Here is a 17129-nt window from a genome sequence, read left to right as displayed (position 1 = left end):
CGGCAAGTAATAAAGTAAAGCTTTTCTTTGTATTTTTATATTATTTACTCTTGGTCAAAGAGGTGAAATGTTCAAAGTTTATTGCACTACACGAAGTATGTTATCACAACTACAGCTCTAAAGGATACGCGATCATGAATGATTGTAATCTTCAAAAAACTTGATTTAACGGTTTTAATCGTAAATCATGAGAAATTGCAGACCAGATGAAAGTTAAGCTACTCTGTGTGAAGGAGATAATCTTTCTTGTTAAATATGTGTACAATTAAATTGTAAATTCCTGCGGAATAGCTTATGGCATTACGCAAATATGTGCGCTCATTTTAATATTCGACTATAATACAGTTTTGAAACATTTTCATAGATGAAATCATAATTACAATAATGTGGAAACCTGCATAATGTTCATTACTCAAATAAAACAGACAATAAAAATGATTGCGTCAGCGTAACGGTTTAGTTATTTCATATTTGCAAAACAAAGTGAATAAAATCATAACAAATAAATTCGTTGAAAGTTAAAATGTAAATCGAAATGGAATTTTTGTTTGTGTTTGAGTTTATTGACTTTATTTGGTACAAAGACGAATAAAGCAGCATCAAATATAATGACGACGGAAGTGTAGCACGTATGGTAAAATGGAAAAACACAATAAGCACAGGTGTGTAATGGCGTTTGTGCAAACTGTTAGTAAATAACCTTAAATATCCGCATGTTTTTATTTATACAATACTTAGACCTAATCTATTAACTATATACCCGTTTTCGGTTAAACACTACACGTATACTTCATTCCAAATAAATGCAGTGACAATATTTGAATCAGGTAATTTAACGTTAACTTGGCAGAAAGTCATTTTCATTTGGAGTTCAAAATACCTTATATTACTTTTCACTATAATATATACTAACTGTTAAACGATGGTTGGCAATAACAACTCTTATCTCATCAGTTTAACTAAGATGTAACTGTACCATGACATGTTTGGGTAATTTTTCGTGTACCACTAATAATAAAACAAAACAACTAGAAAGGAATAATGAAGGTTAAACAATATGAATATGGAAAGTGCTAACTCGGTATTCTAAAAAAGCAGCGTCAATAATCTACAAAAAGCATAAAGCACATCAACCCCAAAGTGTGCCAGTATGGTATTTGATGGAAATTAAACTATTAGAGAAAGTTTATTAATATTTATATTCAGAGATGTCACAGTAATTTAAATAATTGGGGTACTTTCGTTGCTGGTGGTAGGTACGCATCGGTATTATAATGTATTTTTGCAAGTATTCAAGGTGTGTCATCAATGAATAATGAGCATGTTCCCCTAGTTCTAGCACTTTCAGTTAGTCCATTGTTGTACTGCGTTTATAAAATGACAAAACATGTTAAATTGCGTTACAGAGAGTTGCGTTGATGTGTTCGATATACAGGTGAATCTAACGGTATCAGAACACCTAAAAGGAGCAAGCCCAGTGCAATCATTTAACCCAATCACACCATTAGGCTCGATGGTATGCAGTTTCTTATAATTTATCTGCGTATTACAGCTATTTTATGCCTGAAACCCATTGACACAATAATAGAAGTCATGAGATGAGAACTACTTTCACAAGCCTTTCTAAATTTTCAGTATTACCGATCCCGCAGAGCCTAGACCGCGAATTTTCTAATTATACATGACCCGCGTTGTCTATGTTATGGTTGTACATCGGCAGACCTTATTTTAAAATTTTTCTTACAGGTTTGGCTTCGGTAATTAATATGGCCCCTGCCCTCAGGTATGAATGTCGATGCAGACGAAGACCTGCGGACCCACACGAGGTCAGGTGTTTGAAGTGGGACTCTGTGAGAGGTGAAAACGTGAAAACAGTTGTTTACAATCTCCGCGCGAGTGTCCCGTATCACTATCATAAACAAGTCTTGGGAAATGTGCTCGGGAGTCCCTAGGGTAAGGATCTGGTAATATCCATTGTCACCCTACGTCACTTCACGTACCATCGCACAACCTCCAATCTTACACATATCTGTAATTTTATACCGTTAGAATATTCGTGGCCTGCTCTCCATAACATCAGCCTCCTGTTGATCTACATTTCATTAAATGCAGCAAAACAGAAACAATTCGCAACATCATCGCTTCTTGTTTTTGTCGTACAGTACTCCAGAAAGTACCCGCGCGCAAAATTACAATTTTAGATAGCGCGTTGTTAACAGAAAGAACCGGTTACAAAAAACTATTTCTACCACACATTTTTATATTTGGTGTGTCATCTCATCATTCGCATACTTTGAATAGTGTGACATCACGATTCGCGATTACTAAATCAAATATTTTGCAGAAGATGTTCGCACGTTAACTTGGAAGTATGGAAGCACCTACAACATTCCCTCCAGACCAGAAAGAAAACTTCGTAACTGTGGTATCCGTGGGGTCCGAAACAACCCGTTCTTCTGCACAATGTGACTCTTTTTCCCCCGATTCTAACAATTCGGGCTACGTTACAGTACTTACCATAGGTGACAGTGATGAAGAATGTGTTACAAAAGACATAATCGACGAAGTTCTTGTGTACAGACTTCCAGGTGAACGTTTGGGTTTTGGTTTGAAGTTCGAAGGCGGCACTAAAGCAAATGAGTTCGTTAAACGTTTATTTATCCAGTCATGTGCTCCAGACAGTCCAGCCTCGCGAGTCCAGAGTTCTTGGGGGAAGTTAACGGAAGGTGATGAAGTGCTCGAAATCGACTGTATGCCCGTAAACACTATGACTAGAATCGATTGTGTGCGGTGTCTTAAAGATTCAAACGTCGTTATCAAACTGTTAGTGAAACATTTCAGTACGGGAAGTAAAGACAATAATAAGTCGGTAGAAGATCTTCCACAAGTTATAAGCGCCGAGAAGAAAAGAACTCCTCCACCGCCACCGCCAGTACCTCCGAGAAAAATTCCGAAGAAGTTTTACAAGAACAACGTACAACACGAAAACCCGGTACCAGCGGCTCGCCAGATCAACTCAGAAGTCAACGGCAACAAGAATAAGAAATTCCAATCACCAAGAAGTAGCGGGCGAGCGTCGCATTCTCCTGACATTCCTCGCCGAGACAGAAGATTCTCAGATGGGAGTTTAGGACCTCCAGATGCTGAAGTTTACGTAGATCTGTTCTCGCAAGAGTCCACACAAAGTTTAAGCGAGTCGGACGATACAGGAAGTTCCATATCTACAGTTGTTGACAGATTTGGTTCTTTCCCAACTACAACAACTTCAAGTTTAGCAGGAAGTTTACCGTCCACACCTACATCAGTACAAAAACAAATTGACTTCACGAACTTATTGAACGCGTACGACGACGAAGACTTCGTGGTACCGTTAAACAGAAATATTATTAAACAAAATGTTGTCAAAAACGGGGATTTGAATGAAAAAGTTGAAGAGAAAACAACAAGCGTCAATGAAGATGGTTCTCCACTGCAACCTCCATCCTGCTTTCAAGATGCTCCTCTTAGTTACGGAAATGAGGACATGAGAATAATAGAAACGAAATCGAATGAAATTAATATGTGTGAGGATAAAAAAACGATGAATAATAAATACGTGGAACATAATGTAAATGGTGAGAAAAATCCTACAAAAATTTCCAACGGCGAGGACAAAGTATTGAAAAAACCACCGGTACCACCGCGATCCCGTGATCTAATCAACGCTCATAAAATGAATGGGTGTAAAGATTTTCCGAACATTCATGATGAAAATATGAACATATCTAACTTACCACGTTTGGTTGACTTTGTTCCTAAATCCACGACCAGGGACAATTTTGATAATCCGGTTGAGATTATTAACGTATTTTTAGAAAATGAGCGCAGGGACACAGATTATCTAAAGAACGAACTTTATGGAGATGATGATATCGATGCAAATTTGGATGTTTATAATACCGATATTGATGTATATAGCTCGAAGTGGAGTTTATCTTCTCAACTGGCGACAATCGGGGAAGTTGAAGAAGAAGGCTCTCAAGATTCAAGTCTGAATAGGTAATATAATAACTAGATTACAAACAAAACTCTTACGTGAATTTTAATTTAGATCACCGATCAGTTCAACACCTATCGTCATTGTAGAAAACGCTGATAATGACACCAGTAATAACGAAACAGCTAAACCGGACGTCGAACCAGCAAATAACGTACCAAGAGATGATGAGGGTAAGTTATTTTGATTACCCTACACTGAAAAAGTACTAGAAGTTCCGCATCTCAAAGTTATACAGGAAATCTTCAAACCACTTATTATAATGCAATTTATGTTACGGTGCAACAAAGTTGTGGTTGCTTATACTGTTCTTACGTTGTTGACAAGAGTAATGTCTTATTATTATGACGTCATGCAACAAACGTTCCGTAAAAATTTCTCAACAGTCGTAAATGAAGCTCATGCAAATTAATCTAGTGCAACATTTACTGCTTACCTTCGACACTCAATTATCGTAAAATACAATAGCAATATTTTTCAGCTGTTTGAAAGTAAGGTGTAGTTCTTCAAGGCTTAGTGCTTGTGTGTTTTGGGTTCAAAGCAGTGTTGTTAATCTCAATATAGGCAAAAGTTTCACTCGAATCTTATTAGAGCTAAATTTGCATAAATTGCAAGATATTGATTTCATTGTCTAGTGTAGAAATATCCGCTTTGTATACTATGCAATGAAAAAAATATAATAATAATAATAATAGTAGCAGTTCGTTGGATATGTATGATGTATGGTACCGATATTAGATCATCGCGATTTTTTCATAAAGATAATCAAACTGTAAACAAAAATGACAAAGAGGGATCAAGTGACGTAAGGAAAACACACATTACAAAAAAATTCTCAAAATGTTGTTAACCAAAATTATCCATGACGATTTTCCGTAATCTTTTTAAATAAACAGTTTGAGTAAGACAATCGTTCCTAAATTAAAATTTCAGTGAACGTATCTGATTATGCATTGTATTACATAAACGAATTTAAGTAATGTAATGTATAATGTATGTGATACGTGAACGATATAACAATAAACGACCGTTGTTTAGCGCACATTTACCGTAATGTCTTTAACTTGATACATGTAATTTAAACAAAGACAGACATAAATTGTGTCAAAAGCACCTACGTCATACGTTCCTAGGTGCGTTAATTATTTATTCAGGAAGTGCTAATCTTTATATCTATATCAATGAGCAAATAAATTTTATCACCGATTTTGTTAAATCCATTGCATTAAAGTTGTTTCATTCGTTTAGGTTGAAGCCGTTGTTGTTCGAAGGTAATACATATACTAAATTTCTGTGTTGTTGTTTCTGTCACTGTCCGCTTCATTTTTTACTGTATTAATTAATTAATTAATTCATTAATCAATTAATATAAATATATACGTTGCAAAATGTATTAATAAATTAACGTGGCATGAACACTCAGTTCCCTGCCACGCTGTATATTTTCGATTAAAATCTAACCCTGCCTCCTTCCGCTTACGTTAATTATTATCCACAAACGGAAATGCTTTCACTGTGAACAATTTCCAAAAAACATCGGTGTTCCCAGATTCACTTTCTGCACCCGGATGTCGGTAAAATTTAGTGCATAAAAACAGAATGTTACTTACTGCTGACATTTAAAATTTTTGTTGACTTGAAAGTGGTGTACATATTAAACAGGTTCGTTATTTTCATGTCAAGGTTATAAAATAAGAACGAGTGTCCTTTACGTTGCAGTAGCAAAGTGAGATACGCTGCATCGAAATAGGTGCATATAAGGACATAATCCGCGTTATATTATAATTATTTTTTATACTTTCAAGGTTACTAGTGTTGGATATGCAACCAGCAATACGTACGTTCATACATGGTTGCTGCAACCAGTCAGCGATATTGGCGTGTTATCTTTCTGCAATTTATCGATCGAGTGGTGCTTAAATGTTATCTACTGATATCCTCTTAAATTGTGCTGATATGATTGTAATGAGTGGTTTTACAGAAAACATAGTTCAATTAATGAGATAGGAGTTCTCATACGAAGAACTGTTTTGAAATACGTTGTTTTGTTATTGTTTAGTTGAGCTGCTTTGATACATATTCATTATCCATGTTTTTGCATTTTGAGTTAGTTGTTCTAGATTTGAATAACTTTAATTCTTAAAAAATGAAAACGTAACTGTATAATAACATGTTTATATTTCAATCAAATGAATGGCTACTATCATGTTTTCTCCATGTTTCATGATAGAGTATGAAAAACAGGCCTCTCGTTTCCGTCTGTTTGTCTGCCTTTGTCGATTTTTATTAGCTGATAATCTCCGAAACCACCGGAATATTGCTAAATTTTATGTGTGTACGAAATCATGCAGTTGACGTCACCTCAAAATTGTGCATGGTTTTATATAAATATTATTTACATTAGTCCGTACCTAGCTGTATAGGCGGACGCGAGATCCAAGATCCAAGCCTAGTTGCTCTCCCATTCAAATTTTCTCAAATATTTTTAAAATTTTATAAAACAACATACAATTATGGTAAATTGTTAATAAAAATTTATCCGTTTATCCAAATCAAGAGTTTCGGAGTACAATACTGTTATTATTAGTTGTACGCTGCACCTCTTCAAATTGATACGCATGTCCTTATTAAAATGTTAAATGTCATCACAAAATTTTGTAATGGAAAAAGTAACCTAAAATATATGCATAGTATGCTCCTTTTGTATATTTTTCGAAAAAGTTGGTTATGTTGTACTGTATTTCCAGGGCGAGGGAAATTTTGCCCAAAGATACTTGGATCAATGTTTTTATGTGGATGACGGAGTCATTTTTTAGATTTTTATTAATAATTAATAGATAAAATATTAAGTGACAATTTATTTAATTGTTTTCCTCAGAAACCAATCTCGTAATTTTCCTAGAATTTTGAGACAGCACTTCTATAATTAGTATTTATTTAAACGAAAAAAAACTTTATTGTTTTTCTTAAATTCGTGTATGTATCATCATTTTGTGCATTTAGAACAGAATCGTCAAATCGCCAAAATATCAGAACAAAATTATACAAAAACTGTCGCGGAACTTCTTAATCAGACAACGTTTCAGATTTTTGTATTGCAGCAGTTTTGAGCTAAATTATTTTTTCAAAATTACTAACAGAGTGTCGACTCGGTACACCTTCATTTATTTTATTAGCTTACTTTAGTCTCAGTTCAAGAAGAATTTTATGATTTGAAGACGTATATATGCAACCAATAATGCCCGTGATCTCTTGTTTTTGCAGTAATTTGAAACAATCTCGGAACCCTTTTTGTTTTTATTTTTGAAGTAGTTTGCAGGAATCTCAGGGAACACTTGTACCTGGTTTTTGAAGTAGGTTGAAAGAATCTCGAGGACCCTATGTGTTTTGTTTTTGAAGTGTTGTTGAAAGAATCTCGGGGACTCCTTGTGTCTGGTTTTTGAAGTAGGTTGAAAGAATCTCGGGGGCCCTTTGTGCTTGGTATTTGAAGTAGCTTCTAGAGTCTCGGGGCCCTCTTTTATTTTGTTTTTGAAGTAATTTGAAAGCATTTAAGAAAACCCTTGTCATGTTTTTGAAGTAAATTTGAAAAAATCTTGGAGCGCTGTGGTATTTTTATTTGACAACGCGGTTATCTATCCAAGTGTTCTCTAGATTTCTATCTGGATATTTTGGTGCTTGTCCTTGAACCTTAGATACATATAATCGGTCTATTTTCTTATATGCGTTTTTAAGTAAAAACAGTGTGATATACGGCGAATCTGCAGACATTCAGAGGTAGAATGAGATTACGATCGACGTATATATAAATAAACGTAGTAAAAACTTATGACAGTGGGGTTAGTGAAAATTTAGTGCACGGTAAAGGATGAAGATAAATGAGATATAAATTTAAAAAAAGAAAATAAAGTTTGCCGCAAACGTTTTAATACCGAATTCATTGTTGGTAGTTACTATTAACCGTACAGATGCTAAAAGATAAAAGTATTTACTTTTCGGAATTACTCAACCTTTAATAAACGTATTATTAACTTATTAATGCCAATAAATCTAGAATCATTATTTGTTATAAATGTTATCACTTTGTCATAAAGATAACTATCCAATATTAACGACTTGTGAATAATACCAGGTACTTACAGAGCTGTTTATAATAAGATGGCGATATTAGAAACCATTTCTTTTGTTAGTCGATCGTTATTTAATGATATTTTCATTTGTATAGGATAACGACTTCACATTATCGCATATAATATTTATAATACGCGTTACAATTTTGATGTTCCTCGAAAACTTCATAATTGTATTCTTCAACCGGAAACAAAAATTAAAAAATCAGCCTTGTGGGTTACGTCTAGTGACTTCACTAACCACAGCACAATTCAAGTAGAAAGCAGAATTCTTCAGAATCCGCCATATATAAATAAAAAATAAAAAACCTGTTAATTAAAGTCAAAAGAACTGTAACAGGATTAGCAGAATACCGTTTCAGGCTCAGACCTTTTATAATTAAACAATAGCGAATACCCTAATAAAAAAATACGGAAATCTGTTTATTGTGTTGCTCGAAGTCAATGCAATCCACTTTGTACGACGTGGGTGTTAAATGAAACTGAATATTTAAATGTAAGTGAAATTTTATTAAAATTATAGCTGGAAGTGATAAAGATTAGCCGTTAGATGTTTGCATATCAAATAATCTGGATGAATATTTGCTACTGTTAATTATACAGAATGTCCTACACAAAACTGTTCCAGCAACGTTGAGTAAAAAGCAGTTTAATTAATAAACAACATATGTTACACAGTTTGCAATTGAATCTATTAAACCACTATAAATAATTGCTAATATTTCTAACATCCAATAACAGTTGGATCATTTATTTACATTATTAATCACGTCAAGAATTCCGCTTTTAAAACTTTATTCCGATTATTTCTAATTGACAATAAAACATGTCACCACTTAGTGGCGGCCCAGTTCTATATTTAACATTAAAACAATACTCGTTAGCGGGATTTATTATAGCGCGATTTTCGCTATGCACCATAGTCTCGAGTTTGAAACGCGGAGGAAGTTTTATAATTACCCACCTACAGACAATTTTCCAATAAATCGAATTAAAATCGCCAATTAAGATATGCACTGACAATAAATTAGCAACTTTTTTGCCTAGGAACATTGGAATTGCGTTAAAACATTAGAACTATGGATGTTACAAATTACGCATCATTCATCATCAATCATCATTAATCATCAAATAATAGTGACATTAGACAAAAGATAACTTCCATGTCCAATTGTTAAATGTATTTTTCAAACACAATATTTCAAAATGCTGCAGTGACGCAGCAACAATATTAGTGATTTTGCAAATATGTAAAGAATTTTGTTTGAGTTTATTTTAAACTAAATGACGTGTTTTACTTTTATGCAACATATACGTATTGGGAGATGATGGTGGTTATTGATTCATAGCCGTGCTGAATCATGTAAATGCAAATGTTAATAGTGGAGATAACAATTTAAGTGCATTTCTACAGGTAAACAAAATACACTGAAAAAATCAGCAAATGAATTTTTTAAAATACATACGACAAATATTTTATCAATTTACTAATACCGGATAATAAAAAAATGATCTGCGGGTTTATGTAGAACAAAAGTGTTGTGCAATGTTTGTCGTCCTGGGTCACTTGTCCAAAATCGAAGTTGGGTTAGTGTTATTGTCAATATTGACGGATCCACTTCAACAGGCATTCCACATATTTTGACAAGTGCTTGAAGTGAATTATGAAGTTATACATCACTTTTGTATTTTTGTTTAATGATTGTTGAAAACTGGTACTTTGGTTTGCCAATTATAATTCGTGTACAATTAGTATTAAATGTATTTTCAAAGAAAAGAAAAATTGTATGCAATTAACGTTTCAAGTCTAAATGTCAAGGAACAACATTTAAAAACTTGAAACAAACCACATAAGGGGCTATTTCTTAACAGTGATGATATTATGACACCAAAATAAAGCAAAATATTTAAAAAATCGCCGATGATGTCATGGTGGGCTACAAATCTAAAAGAACATAGACTGCTTATTGTATTAATTTTATCAGGAAAAGTATTTAAGGAAGTGGGTCATTTTGGAAAAAAATCGGTTGTTATTTAAAGCGCTTATCAGTTTATGCTACCATTTATTATCAAAATTTAAACTTACTTGTAAATATTGATATAAAAAGATATATTTTATACAAAAACATACCACAGTAACCTGTTTTTTATTTTTCTCAAACAAACATACCTCTGTTTTGATTTTAAAATAGATTTCACGCATAAGTTTCAATGGCCAAGTTCATGTGTCTTAAACTACTTTAGGCGTTGAAATTATGCACGCAAACTATTTTGACGGAAATGTTACCACATATTTTTAAATTGTTTTGAATATGAAAAAAATCAGTTATTTTAATTTCTAAAATAATGAACCTTACATAACGGGAAAAGTCATTTTAGAGTGATTCTAGTGGTAGTTTTTTTACAAATTGTGGGCATGTGAGCTATCATGTATAATTTTAGTCGTTCGCGCTTCAAAATTGAGAAGCGCCGTTGCTTCTTAAAAACATAGGCGCGGTAAAATTTTCCCAGTGGATATGTTACTTTTTACACAAATTCAAATTAGCACTAACCGGTTTGCTTTGGAACCGCAGGTCTGAAAACGTGAAAATCTATCGTCTGCTTTGAGTTGTTTGATTGGTAACTAGAGACACCGATAATAAATATTTTCGGTTAAATTAGTAGCTTTATCTAGAAATGATATACACTTCGTGAGTAATCCCTAAAATTTATCACGTCCCAAAAAGAAAGGATTACAGAGCGCGTATTTTTAATGATTAGTATTTGCTGTAGAAGATAACACATATTGCTGCATTGTTATTGTACCACTTATTTGATAATACTGCACTTTGTCGTCTTGTTACTAATGATGAAAAAATGTATGGAGAGGGTTTTGGTTTTCTGAATAGAGAATTGCCTTTTATGGAGAATGCAATTAATAAACAAGTTTTGCAGATACATTCTCGGTTAAAATAAAAGTTTGGCTGTTACTTATGGCCTTTTCTAGTAGAAAGCCAAACCAAAAATGTTTGACATTTGAACTTGCCTATTCTAGGCGGACGAACTAAAGTCGTAGTCGTTTCTGTGAGCAAAATCAGATCTCATTAGTTCGTCCCACTTGAGTTGTTCTAAAATCCAGACGTTTTAATGATGAAACCGCCTGTCGAAATACAACAAAATAAATAAAATTTTGTGTGAAAAGCAGTATTCGCTTTTAAAAATATTAATGTGCTTGTTCATGTGTAGGTTTGACGCAAATGTCAATGCCAGTGAGACAATATTGATGTTAAAATACACACATCTTTGTTGGTTCCATTGTTGCACGTTCCAGATGAACCAAAGCTTGGTTTCACACTGCTTCCAGCCGCGATGTTATCGCCAAACTCTAAAAAATGGTTACATCAAACGATTGTCCGTTTCACTCTTTCATAGATAATCGATCCGTTGTCTTCTCATTCGAGTTCATCACCGGTTGATGAAATTTTTCGAATGCCACTCACCGCGTACCGTAGACCAAATCGACGAATTTCCTAGTTCTGATTCTTGAGCGCATCCTGTCGCAGATCAAAGCGTCAATTAAAGAAAGCAAAATGTTACCTTATTAATTCAAAATCGCGTTATTCGCGTCTTGGTTAATAACCTTATGTTTTTCGGGCTGACAGGAAAGTGGAGTTAATTCTCGGATAGAGCATAATGAGAATGTTTTAATTAATTGGAGTTTTTGCGTCGAGTCCATAAACTAGTGAAATGAGTTCGTGGTGTTAAATTGGCTGATTAAAGACCGAATATTCCGAGGAGAGGAGGAGCATGCCTTCAGTTGACCGGTTTCCGCTGAATGTGTACATGTTTTACCTTATAACAGTATTTCCAGCAATTTATTGGCAATACTAATCCGCCGGACCTATATGCATTTTTAAGCGGACGCATCAAGTTTTCCAAGTAGGAGCGCTCTGTATGCGGCTCACGCTTCAATTTAAATAAGGGTGGACGCGGTAGGTCACTACGTGGGAATGAGAAAATTTTTGCCGCATGTGCCTCCTCTGAGCAAAATATTTACATAAAAGTAAGATTGCAGTTACAATGTGATCGACAACCCGCAATCCATACCATAGCCAGCCAGCTGCCCTTGACTTCACGTCCACTGACCTGATGGTTTGCCAATTCCCTCCTACCGCTCCAACTTTAACTCTGCCGATGCCACTACAATCGGCTATTTAACATCATTTTTAGATTATTATCGGTTTTAAATCGATTTTATTTAGCCATACGCTTTTATTACTGCATCATTCTCCACTAATTAAAACATTCATTTTTTTTTCGCACCCGTATCAGCGAGGTTACATCTCTATTTATCGTAACGCGCCACTCAGATAAAAATTTTCACTTTATTACCTGTAATAAATAAGATGCAAACAGCATTTTTTCTATTCCAGATAAAGATTTTGACCAGAGTAATTCGCGGATCTACGCTGAGCGCGACTTTGCTTTGCCATTTCGTTAGTGTCGGTCTGTATGGCGAGCAATCTGCACGCCCAACGCGATTGCTACAGAATCGTTTTTAAATTCTAAGTTGTTCCATCACTTGTACAGTGTTCTTTTTGGATAATTGAATATTTGGTGAGCGTTTTTTTCTTTTTCGTTTATTTTTCATTCACCTTCTGTCAAATATTCAACTTTTTCGCGATTATCGTGTCGTCACCAACAAAACAGCATCGACGAAGAGTTCACTGCCAAAAAAAAACACCAACTTTTCTACCGTTCGCTAATCAACGCACTTATTTCAAAACGTACTCGTCTTTAACGTTTTTATTACGATTATTACTGTTATATTTTAAATCACAAACATCTCACATGGACCAGTACGGTACCTACATGTCATTTTTTATGCACTGTGACATAATAATAAGGTGAATAAAATATTCACTTTCCCTAACCATACAAGTTTTTGTGGGCAGAAACCAACTTTGAATGTAATTATTGTCAAATTCCTTATCCATAACTAGATCAGTGATTTTTTTCCAATCCAAGATCATTCGATATATATTTGCTGTTGATGTGGAGCACTCAAGAAACAAGATACTTGTGGTGAAAAAATTTCATGGTCAGAGACAGCGTGCGGGGGTTTTCACCATGAAGTTATGACAGTGTACTGCCATATATTGTTTACAAAAATAGCTTTTTAATGAGATAATTTCCCTTGAAGAATACTGCGGTTTTATCGATTTGGCAAATGCAACGTGTGGACAATCTTTACTTGAATGAAGTTTCGAGATATGATTATCATAATGTGTCACATTTTTATCGGTAGTCCATCAACTCTACGTGTCGATAAATCAGTTGTTTGAAAAATTCAACCTACTTGTTTTAGTTAGTCATGTAGGATGTAAAGTAGATCTTAACCATACGGTATTGTGCAACGAGTTGTCGGAGCTATTTTAATAAATTAAAAACAACTTTTGACTCATTATATGTAAACGTGTGGTGCGATATGGCGTGTTTCAATCGCGCTCATTTTTTTAGGTATCAATGGCAAGATGGAAACTCTTCCGAGTGATTCACGGCAGCCACCTGATGGACATGAGTTTCCAGACTACACCGAAGTCATCATCAGTGAACCAAGCGACGAAAAATACCTCCGAGAAAATTATCAAGATTTATACAGTCAACAGCTAGACGTAAACGAAAAAAGTACAAAGCCAACACTAGTGAAGACTCACAAGTCAACAGATAGTGTAAATTGGAGTTCAAACAGAAGCTCTTTCAACGATTTTTCCGTACAGAACAAGCCTCTTTCAAAGGCTAGTAGTGTTTCGAACAGTGATCTTAGTTCGATAAACCCCTTCGACGGTGGTGATGAGGTAACCTTAAGAAGGGCTAGTTTAGAACCGACACTCCACACGAGATCACAAAGTCTAATCGACATGTCGAATTTATCAAAGCAAAAAAGTGACCGCTGGAGTCTTTTAGCCGAACAAAGAAGAAAAGGATATTCGAAGTTAAAAGGACTTGTAATACCAGAACACGTATCTGAAAACGACACGACTCCTGCGGTTAACATACCTGAAATAATAAGTCACACCACTTCATCATTTGTTCTAGAAACAAAGATTCATGCAAATGAAACCACACAATGCCATTCAAATGAATCTGAACCAGTTGCATTACCATTAACCTCACCTCCTTGGGCTTCTAATACCAGTACTTTCCCTAAATATTCTCCCGCCTTCAAGAGGAAAAGCCTTCAAGTTTATTCGCAAACGAAAAACAATAAACCTGAAGAACTTCCGACTGCCATAAGTAAATCGCCAGTAAAAACTGTTGTGCCTGAGAAAAGTGCCACTTTAAAAAATAAGTCAGATGAACTAAGACTCGATAATTTATCCGATTCCCCTAAATCGTTAGAAAGTATCACGTCACCAACAAGGTCGGACTGCAGTTTCGACTACGTTACGAATTCCCTCGGCAAAGGGAAATACAGTAATAAACAGGAGTCGAACAGGACACCCAAAGAGACTTTCAACTACGTATCGAAATTACACAAAGACATCGGAAAATCCGAAGATGAAAGTGACAATGATTCAGCAGTAAGCTCAAGTCAGTCTAGTTATATTTCGAGATGTTCACCTCCACCTTCACCGACTAGATCATGTGAAATGCTGGATTATGAAGCGAATATTCGAACTAAATCAGACTCTATCCAAGACGTCGATAAATACAGTAACATGCAGTGCCGACTTTTGAAAGCAGCCAGCGTTGAAGCCATTAATCGTAAAAATATACTAGCCTCTGCAAAATGTCGAAGCGGCAGGGACCTTAAAGTCGGCTCCCCCATAATTCAAAGAAAATATGAAGATGATACTAATTCCACGACCACGAACCCCGCGGAAACTGAAAATACAGTAAAAGAGCCGTCGATTCCTAAACAAGAGTCCCGACCGTTTGAACTTCGTAATTTAATTAAAGAAAAACGCAGTATGAGTGAAGAATCTGCTCCTAAACCTGTTGTAAACGGAGATAGCGGAATTACGAAGAACGCAAAAACTGGTAAGTATTGAAGTTTATGTTTTCGTATAGCACTCACTGTCAATATTCCAGAATCAGTATTAACTAATAAAGTATCAGAACGAAACAATCTGGTTACGTTGAAACCGGTAACTAATTCGCTTACTAGCTTCTCCACGCAGCTAAGAGAAACAAAAATACCTCCGAAAAGCAATCTTGTCAAACCTAGTAGCTTGCGCAACAATAACAAAGCAATGAGTGTTACGGATTTAAGAAAAAGTTTTGAAAAATTCGGCGCCGCACCTCCCCCGCTACCCCAAAGCTTTCCAACATCTGTTACCACCAAGGAACCAAAAACTCCAGTCACTAAAACCGAACCGAAATTAACCAAACAGGAGAGTTTACCTGAGAAAAAATCCGTAAGCAATGGAGAGGTTGTTAAGCTGGAAACAGTAAAGGTTTGTGTAGTTATTATCGCTTAACTGTTAAATAAATTAACCTCACACCCATGACTTAGACCTGGAATTTTAAAAACGTCTTGTTGATGTTTCCTCTTCAAAAGCATTCTCATGATAATCATGCTTTTAGCCGCAGCCCATTCCAATTCCAAAGGAAGCGACTCAAGAAAAACAAGAAGAAATTTCTGTTGCTGCCACCAGGAGGACGATTGTCCTCTGTCCCGAGTTCGTAGGCGGTAGTATTGGCATCACCCTGGCGGGAGGGACGGATTACGAAACAAAAGAAATAACGGTTAGTCAAACAATAATAACAATAATAACGAAGAATCTAACATTTTTGATATAGGTGCACAAAATTCGTTATGGAAGCGTAGCTTATAACGACGGGCAGCTGAAAAAAGGCGACAAAATTGTATCCATTAATGGAAAAAGCACAACAAATCTTACACATGCAGAATCTGTTGAACTACTAAAAGTAAGTGTATAAATCGCTGTTGGATGCAAATAAAGTGTTGGGTCTTTTCAGGAACCAGTTGCTGAGTTTACCCTAATCGTGGAAGAGGGTAAAGAAGAAACCGTTCCGTCACCACAACGAAAATCCTTTAGTTCTGACACTTCAGAACCAAAAAGTGAGTACTGTCACGATTGTCGCAACCAGATTTTGAAAACACAATCGTTTTAGGTCCGACAATTGCTGCTGCTTCCACAAAGAGTGCTACACATGTGATCACCTTAACGAAAAATGGTGCTGGTTTAGGGTTTAGTATCGAAGGGGGAAAAGATTCACCACTGGGCGATTTGCCGTTAAGGATCAAAAAAATATTCCAAGGTTTGTGCGATGTTAGTGCCGAACATCATTTTGTAAATTTGATTTTAGCTGGACTTGCCGAAAAATGTGGAGAGTTATGTGTTGGGGATGAACTGTTGGCTATTAATGAGATTAGCTTAACAAATTTGTCAAGGATAGAAGCCTGGTCTTTAATGAAGAAACTTCCTGACGGTGAAGTCAGTATTCATATTTACCGATGATTGTCTATTTATATTTATTTATTTTATAACTGTTGTCTTGCCAGACTGTGTTGGTAATATAATGTACGTACTTAATACTTTGTTGTTAAATTATTGTGTTTGACAGTCAAGGTTATGTGTCCAGTTAAATCATTTATATATTTTATAATAAACTCTTATTTTGTATTATAAATTTACCTAAAAATATCTAGTGCAGTGTATAAATTGTCATTAATATATTTTTATATGAATAAATTATTGATATGTTATGTAAAGTACTATAGTTTTAAAACTTGTTATTTGTTAAACTCCAACGTTAACGAGTATACCTTCAGAGTTTGAAATACAATAAATTTTACATTTATTGTGACACTATTTCACACAAATTTGTTGAAGTTTGAAAAAATTTAAAATTACGTTTCCTAAAGCACAGTTTAAGCAAAGCAATATGATTATTAAATATATAAATTTGGTATTTCCACTATCTAAAAATTTTGTAACGTTGTGAAACGGTCATCA

At 35.0% G+C, this 17129-nt stretch overlaps 1 protein-coding gene across 1 annotated transcript; it reads left to right on the top strand.

Moving 5' to 3' along the window:
• The first annotated feature begins 1863 nt into the window (after window positions 1-1863).
• Bbg (big bang) lies at window positions 1864-16885 on the top strand. The gene is made up of 10 exons (XM_064073121.1): window positions 1864-1953; window positions 2345-4038; window positions 4091-4209; window positions 13663-15186; window positions 15238-15602; window positions 15733-15894; window positions 15949-16077; window positions 16129-16231; window positions 16285-16431; window positions 16480-16885. Exons 2-10 carry the CDS (start codon window positions 2372-2374, stop codon window positions 16629-16631), a joined length of 4368 nt encoding a protein of 1455 aa, XP_063929191.1. The 5' UTR covers window positions 1864-1953; window positions 2345-2371; the 3' UTR covers window positions 16632-16885.
• The last annotated feature ends 244 nt before the right edge of the window (window positions 16886-17129 follow it).

The sequence above is a fragment of the Zophobas morio genome, unplaced genomic scaffold, assembly GCF_036711695.1.
Source record: "Zophobas morio isolate AGI-343-1 ecotype UQ-CSIRO unplaced genomic scaffold, CSIRO_AGI_Zmor_V1 ptg000044l, whole genome shotgun sequence".
In the NCBI taxonomy this organism is placed as follows: Eukaryota; Metazoa; Arthropoda; class Insecta; order Coleoptera; family Tenebrionidae; genus Zophobas; species Zophobas morio.
This window is presented reverse-complemented; position numbering and strand designations above follow the sequence as displayed.

Bases quoted from the DNA above. Each gene is read 5' to 3' on its own strand.
- Bbg (XM_064073121.1), top strand. From the start codon at position 2,372: ATGGAAGCACCTACAACATTCCCTCCAGACCAGAAAGAAAACTTCGTA. The intron at 4,210-13,662 runs GTAAGTTATTTT...TCATTTTTTTAG, and splicing joins CGTACCAAGAGATGATGAGG to GTATCAATGGCAAGATGGAA. The intron at 15,603-15,732 runs GTTTGTGTAGTT...TCATGCTTTTAG, and splicing joins TTAAGCTGGAAACAGTAAAG to CCGCAGCCCATTCCAATTCC.